We start from the raw sequence: 7,230 nt of genomic DNA, 5'->3' as shown, positions 1-7,230 counted from the left end.
GACGGGAACTACCGCCCGCTCGGCCAGGCCTGGCCCGGCCCCCGCCGACGCCGGGGCTGCGTCCCCGGGCGGGGGGCGCGGCGCTAAGCGCGCTGCACGCCGGGAGCCGTAGTCTCCGCCGGCCGAGCGTCCGCGCCGCAGCACCAGGCGTAAGCCGAGGGGCAGCGCTCCTCGGCGAGTGGGGAGGGCGGCGTGAGCTCGCCGAGTTCCCCGCCGCCCTCTCCCGCCACGCTGGCGGGAGAAGGGCCAGCACCCGGTACACTGGCAAGGAAACGCGTGTACTTCGCGTTCTAGTGCCTCTCTACTCCCCTCAGGGTGCGGGACTGGGGCGCTCTCCTTTGAGCCCCCCCCCCGCGTGCAGATGGTACGCCCCGGAGGCCGGCGCCACTCCCCCCCCGCAGCCGGCTCGGCAGGCTCCATGGCCGGTCCTGCTCAGTCCGGGCGCTACGTGCGCCCGCCCTCCTTGCTCTTAGAAGCGCTCTCTCTATTGGCTGCGACCGGGCCGTCTTGCCAATCAGGAAGCGGCTATCATGGAGGAAGGGAATAAATACAAGATGGCTGCTCATATAAAACCAGGCATTGGGCTTCGCCCTGGCGATGGGGGAATAGAAGCTTTAAGTCGCGCTCCGAGGGCTGTGCACCGCTCCTGCCCGCGCCGCTGCTGCCCCGCCGGGGGGAGCGAAACTCTGACCGCTGCCGGCCACAGCCGCGCTCAGCCGCTCCCCGCGGATCACCGGCGGGGCCGGGGCCGAGGCCGGGTGCGGCGCCCGAGAGGCCCGAGCTAGGCCCTGCGCCCTCCTCCCTGGGAGAGAGGCGCCGGCCCCCCCGCCTGCTGTCCCGCCGCTCGCCTCCCGCGAGGCCCAGCTCCGGACGGCCATGGCCGTCTCCAGGTCGGTAGGAGCCGGGAAGGGTGGGGGAAGGAGAGCCGGCGGCGGCGGCCCCGAGTCCCCGGCCCTCCGTGTGGCCTGGCTTCGGGGGGTATGGGGGTGAAGGGGGTGCCCGGTTTCCGCCTCCTCTCCCCTGGGGAGGCCTCGCCGGGGCCTCCACGCTCCTCGGCGGTGTAGGCCGCCTCGGTGGGGTTTGGGGGTGGCTGCGTGCTCTGGCGCCTGGGTTTGCTTCCTGACCTGGGGTAACTCCCGTGCCCGGCGCCCAGGGAAGCCCCCTCCCTTCCTCAGGCCGCAGGGACTCTGCTTGGGGCGTCTGGGGCTTCCTCCTGAATTCGACACCTTCGTTTCGTTGGCCAGTCCTTCCTCGGGTTAAACTGCTAGGGAATAGGGGATAGCGATACCGAGTCTCAAAAACTGGCAGGAAACCGTTTTGCCTTTCAGAGCCCTTAGTTGTAAAGTAACCGAAATAAAACGGGCTTCCGTGGAGAAAAGTGACTAGTGTGTTCTGGCTCTGCCTCAAGATGTTGGGTAGTATCTGCTTACACACATGTGCGCTGGCGTGTGCCAGCGTTTAAAGTATTCAAAGATACAGAAGTACGTCTTAATAGAGCTGTTTTATAAAAAATGCTGAGCACAAATTCCTGCCATCTTTTTTGTGTGTGTGAAATGGGCATGTTAAGCTTCCTAACAGGATAGTTGGAAGGAAACTGTAAATCCAAATTAACCTTGTGATAGATTAACTTCAAGTCACGTGTTGGTAGTGTCTCTGTACTTCTGAAGTGCTATAATAAAAGTAAATGCTGTTTCTGAAGCTGTGTATGAGTAAGTTTACAGCTCTATGTGGAAAAGTAAAAGTGTGCACGTTTATAATGGAAATACATTATTAATCAAAATTTATAGCAGCAATACATTTTTTTAAGACTTTTAGTAGTAAGTGTTCTAGTTTGAGCTTTGTAGTTTCTACAGACTATCCCTTTATCTTACTCTACTCTTTTTTTTTATCAACTTGTTATATATCAGGTGGGGTGGTTTTTTCCAAAGCTGTCCATAAGAATCTGGAAGTAGTAAGGATTGCATAGTAGTAACAAGACTACTATGTACATTGAAATACTACTGTAAGCCATCATGTTAAATAGAGTAGTATTCTAATTACATTAGGTCTGGGGCAGTCTGCTTAAATAACTGTGCTAACGTACATGTGAGATGGGGGCTAACTGGAATATCAAGATGCAGCTTTTCAGCTGTATGCTAAGGTTGTGTCTACTGTAAAGATTGGTTTCAGATTCAGTTACCGATGTTTCTATATTTCTGTAAAACCACATGGCTTTAGTGAAAAGCAGTAGTGCTCTATGCAAAGATTTAGTTAACACCTGTTTGGTATGCTAACTGACAGGAAAAAAATTCTGGTTTGGGTAAGGCTCATTCTGAGTTTCAGTGTGGAGCACTGAAAAAGTTGGTGTGTTGATAATGTCACATGTGATACATTGCTTCAGAGTACAGTTTTAAGATCAAAATGTTACACAAGCCGAATATAAGGTATAGAACTTTAATAAAGGTGCTGTAGTACTTGTAAGTTGGTATAGAATTGTTTCAATTCTACATGTGTGTTAGGTAAAATAATTACACATTTTGGAGTGCTGTAACATCTTGGTTACTCCTGGCAAACTCCAATGCTTCTATAATTGTAGGAAGTGATACTGTGTAAATTTGGCCTTATGCATGTTTTTTAATAGATAGAGCAAAACCTATCCATACCCCTTTGAAGTTACACAGCAGCTCTTGACAAATGAACCTTTTGGTTGCTGGACCATAGGAACACTGATGACATAATGTCAGCACTGCTTTTGTAAATAAGAGAAATCTTGTCTTCATCTTTTACTTTAGAACATTGAATTTCTAAGGTCCTTTCCTTTCAGATGTATTACAAATAATTGTTTTGTACACTTATATACCACATGTTTCTCTAAAGGTTGTACTTCCAGCTTCTGTACCGGTTCCATTTAATTGTAGAGATATGCACTTTTCCTCTAGGTAGTTAGTTGTGTTTTATATTTTTGAAGGACCAACATTCACTGTTGAATTACTCTAACTATACAAGTGTGGAGAGTGAGGGAGAAGTTGATTCAAATGAATCTTTCGGCAAGGGCTGTAGTCTTTGCTGAGCGCATACCAAACACTGGTATTAACAAAAAACTTCATTAGGGCTGGTTCTGTATTGGAATCATATTTTAAAAAATAATATTTTTGGAGGTTGGGCGAGTGGTATTTTCACATTCTCAAAACAGTGGTTGTTCTCCTGGTAAAACTTAGTTTCTGCTGTTAGGCCAATTGAAAACCTTTCTCAAAACCCTAGTTTGTTCAGGAAGTTCTAAACAAATATAGAGAATGCTTTGAAATATTTCAAACTTAGATTGAGAATTTGCAGCTTTGCTTTTAATAAGGTTGTCTTAAAAATAATTGTCACTTGTAATTTGTGGACAAAAGAGATTCTGATATGTTATTCTGCATTATATGTATACATGCTTGTTTTACCAGATTCTGCTGTTAGGCAGACTGAAGACCTGCTTCTATATAACACTTCTGTGATGATACACTGGAAAACAGACCTCAAAGCAGAACAGTAGATATATCATACCAAAAGATGTTGCAGAGTAGTTGCTTTGTATATGCTCATCTCTTTGGTAGTTTTATGCTGAAAAGACTAACTAATAAACACCATCCTCCAAAAGTATGTATAGGTGGGTGGGAACGTTGATGTTCTTTCTGTGAATGCGCAAGCAAATTTGATAGGCTTTATCTCCTGTCTCTGGTCTTAAAAGTGTATGGGAAGTAGTATAATGTTTGCATAGCTAATAATGAAAAAAAAGTCTTGATAGTGGAACTGAGAAGGAAAAAAGGAAGTGAAAAGTTTTGCTTCAGCTTCATTCCTACAAAGTGTATGATCCAAATGAATAAATACAATGGCTCACTAGTGATCTTTTGAGATAGTTTAGATGAAAAAGTAATGCTACCAATTTATGGAAAGTAACAAGGCTCATAGATTACTCAGGGTGATTGAGTTTCAGTAGATGATGAAGTATTGATAGTCCCTTTCAATATCCAATAAAACTTTTTTCAGTTTCTTTTAATGTGTTCAAAGGCACGTCAGGTATCGTTATTCCAACACCAAGGCTGTTAATGGTATTCTTGTAGTTTTGAGGGCCCTCAAAGTATGAAGAACAAATATGCTTTTAAAATGTGATGAAATGTATGAAGCTGGTAAGATGCATTAAGAATAAATGATTTTAGTAGGTATAATCTTTAAGTTCACCCTGAAATACCTTAAAGACAATCTCTTCAGGGTATTTTCAAGACACTTCCTTAAGGAACAAAAATTTGCTTGCTCTTGCAAGCCATTCTTGATTAGGTCCCTGTAAGTTTAGTACTAGTTTCTAGAGTTTTCAATGGTTTTCATTTACTTGGATTTGTATATAACTGGTAATATGTAGATTAGGAACCTAGTTTTTATTTTAAAATAAATAATAATGTCAGAAGGTTAGGAGACTAAAGCTCCTGGAAAATAAGTGTTGCTCTTGGCTTTGAAGTGTAGGGCCATGACTTCCCAAGAACAAATGGTTGCGCTGGCTGGCATCATTACTTATGTAACATTTCAAGTTTAATACTGCATCATTGGGAGGCTGAAGTTCTCACGAGGTACCAAAATTATCCAGAATATCTTTTATGGGTCCTATGTACCTTTTAGAAATGTTCTCCTGGGGTTATCACAAACTTCCTAAAGAACTAATTTGGCTTCTAGCTGCTTTGGAAGCTGTTGGTTCGTGGCTGCTCTTGCATGAAAAGCAAGAGTTAAACTGAACAAGAAGTATGTTTTCACTACTAAAGACATATCCTGTACCATCAGAATAGGTAGACACTCTAGAACCAATGTGATTACAGGAGTTCTGACTCAAAAGGGGGGAAAAATAGTGTAACTCTTCTCTTGTTGATAGAGATTAACTCCAAGACCAGAACAGTGGACTGCCTTTCCTGTTGCTGTTTGTGGGAGGCAGTGTTGACACAGTCATGGGCAGGGGAGAAGCAGAAGTAGCATGTGCACTACTGCCCAAATGAGATAGAGCTGTAAAATTTCTCAGACACCTAACAGACTGAAATGAAAGTTGAAAGTCAGAATTGCATTCTGATAAGAATTCTGACCTGCTTCAGCAGCTAAAACTTGAATTCTCACCAAGGTGTTCCCTATATAACTTGATAATGCTTCTTGTATTAGTATGTCTTTACAGCTGTTTTAATTTCCTGTTTCTCTGTTTTTGTAATGTAATTGGTCATACATTTTTGGGCTGTATTGTTGGATGTAGATACATATGTAATAGTTTACAAATAAAGCTTGTACAGCCTAATGCTATGGATTGTATATATTACATGAAATATATATTCAGTATGGAATTATACTAATTTTAGCATTCGTTTGGCTTCCATATGCAGTGTATAATACTGTGACCAGTGTGGTCATGGAGATATTGTTTCATTCCAGGTGTCCCTGCCACTGCTCTGTAGGAAACAATAAGATTTCTCTATTGTCCACAGCCCCACCTTCATAACTATTTACTCCACAGTCTCCACCTATGAGAAGTAAAATCACAATCCATTCTTAGTGTATCATAACACTTGTTCTGAATTCTGTTCAGTGATTTTTCTCTTGCTTGCTGATTGTATATTGGGAAGTTGTTTACTTGATTATTTAACAGTTTATGTGTGCTTTAGTAGGGGCTTGAGTTTTTTGAGCTGTGAAGCTGACCAAGCTGAGATTTGACCAAATGATGAAACACCACCAAAGGATTATCAGGTCAACAAGAAAATCTAAGGCATCTCCATTAGAACTTAGGTTGAATTTCACAGTGAGTGTCAACCCTTGTTAAGTCTAAATTTTAATTTAGTGATGTTTTCTAGGTTTCTGGGCTATTTCTGTACTAAGAAATAGTGGCTGGGAGGAAGCTACCAGTGTTGAAATGCAATTTATGTTGTAAACTCCTGAGAGTATTCCCTTGCCTTCTGATGGGTGCTAGCTAGCAGTTTTCTAAAGAGCTCCAGGCAGAGGTTGACATCAGAGTGTTCCAGGGACTATGCCACTAATGTTTTTTTGTACAGTCACACAATTTAATGGGTTGGGGGATATGTTAGGATAGTTATGAGCTGTTCTGTACCAGTTGGCCTTTACTGTCAGAGGCTGCTCCCTGGCCAGTTAAACATACTGGTGCACACAGAGATGTAGAGTCCAAACAGATCACTTCATTGGCAGCAGTGATCACTGTCCCATTCAAGCCTCAACTCATTGAAATCAACAAATTGGGAGTTTTCCCATCTGAAGTCCTGTGGGGACCCAATCCAGTCAGAATGCTTTCACTGGGGTGATCAGGATCTTTATACAATTCAGCTGCATATGTCGTCTTCTGGAAACATTTTGGAGATACTCTTGGTAACCTCTGTAGCTTGACCTGGTCATTAACTGTCCTGCTTCTAGCTCTCTAATGTCTCTGTAGCTGAAGGGCTTTCAAATCTCCATCATCCCATTTCCACAGGAGTGCCATAAGGTTCACTTGAAATATTATGATAACTGTCCCTTCAAATGGAGATCAGCCCTCTGTTTGGAGACATACCTTTAGGCAGCAAAGAACTGAAGATGAGTATGAAGAACAGAACAGGTCATTTGTTGCAACATTTGCCTACTGTGCCTGGGTACAGTCATGTCAAACTTAGTTTAATGCTGAATATGCAAAACTGATTGGAAAGTAGTGACTAGAATGTGGAATCACCATGCTACCTGGAGAGTGCCGCTGGGTTAGTCGTTGTGGCTCTTTTGAAAGTACTTGCTATGTTTGTCCTTTGTCACTTTTTTATTTGTAGTCTTTGTGATAATGTTTAGTGACTGGGGGTCAATAATAGTTTTTATGTACTTTTATTCACAACCCCCCCTTTAGTTAACTAAGCCTGTATGCATAATTATTCTGCATAAGTGTTGATTAGAGAGATGATATTCCCCCTTATGACAGCCAGCCTTGCTATTCTGATTAATAGTAATGCAAATTAAATTGTTTACTGTTAGAATTCTTCTTGCCTCCATTCTTCCTCTAAGTATTAATTTACTATTTTTTTTTAGGATTGTTATATAAAATTGTTTGAGTGGTAGTAGTCTAGTGGTGGAAGAGTCTGGTCCAATTTGGGATGGCTGTTCCAGCTGATATCCTGATCACAGACCTACTGATTATTCTTGAGTATCTCTCAGGTGGTTCTATTCTGAAAGTAAGAATTCAAGCTTTAGTCTTTTTAAAACTAGTGTGCTTTGATG

The 7,230-nt window shown here is 43.1% G+C and overlaps 1 protein-coding gene across 2 annotated transcripts in view; it reads left to right on the top strand.

Moving 5' to 3' along the window:
• The first annotated feature begins 565 nt into the window (after positions 1-565).
• Positions 566-7,230, top strand: part of BTAF1 (B-TFIID TATA-box binding protein associated factor 1) — a 49,834-nt gene continuing 43,169 nt past the window's right edge. Inside the window, exon 1 of one of the 2 annotated variants that reach the window (XM_075026109.1) lies at positions 566-890. In XM_075026109.1, coding sequence (XP_074882210.1) covers positions 877-890 — 14 coding nt within the window. In that variant the 5' untranslated portion in view covers positions 566-876. The remainder of the gene's footprint in view (positions 891-7,230) is intronic. The other variant, XM_075026110.1, reaches the window with a different exon arrangement.

The sequence above is a fragment of the Buteo buteo genome, chromosome 4 (assembly GCF_964188355.1).
Source record: "Buteo buteo chromosome 4, bButBut1.hap1.1, whole genome shotgun sequence".
In the NCBI taxonomy this organism is placed as follows: domain Eukaryota; kingdom Metazoa; phylum Chordata; class Aves; order Accipitriformes; family Accipitridae; genus Buteo; species Buteo buteo.
Note: the sequence above shows the minus strand (reverse complement) of the source record. Positions and strands in the feature narration are given on the sequence as shown.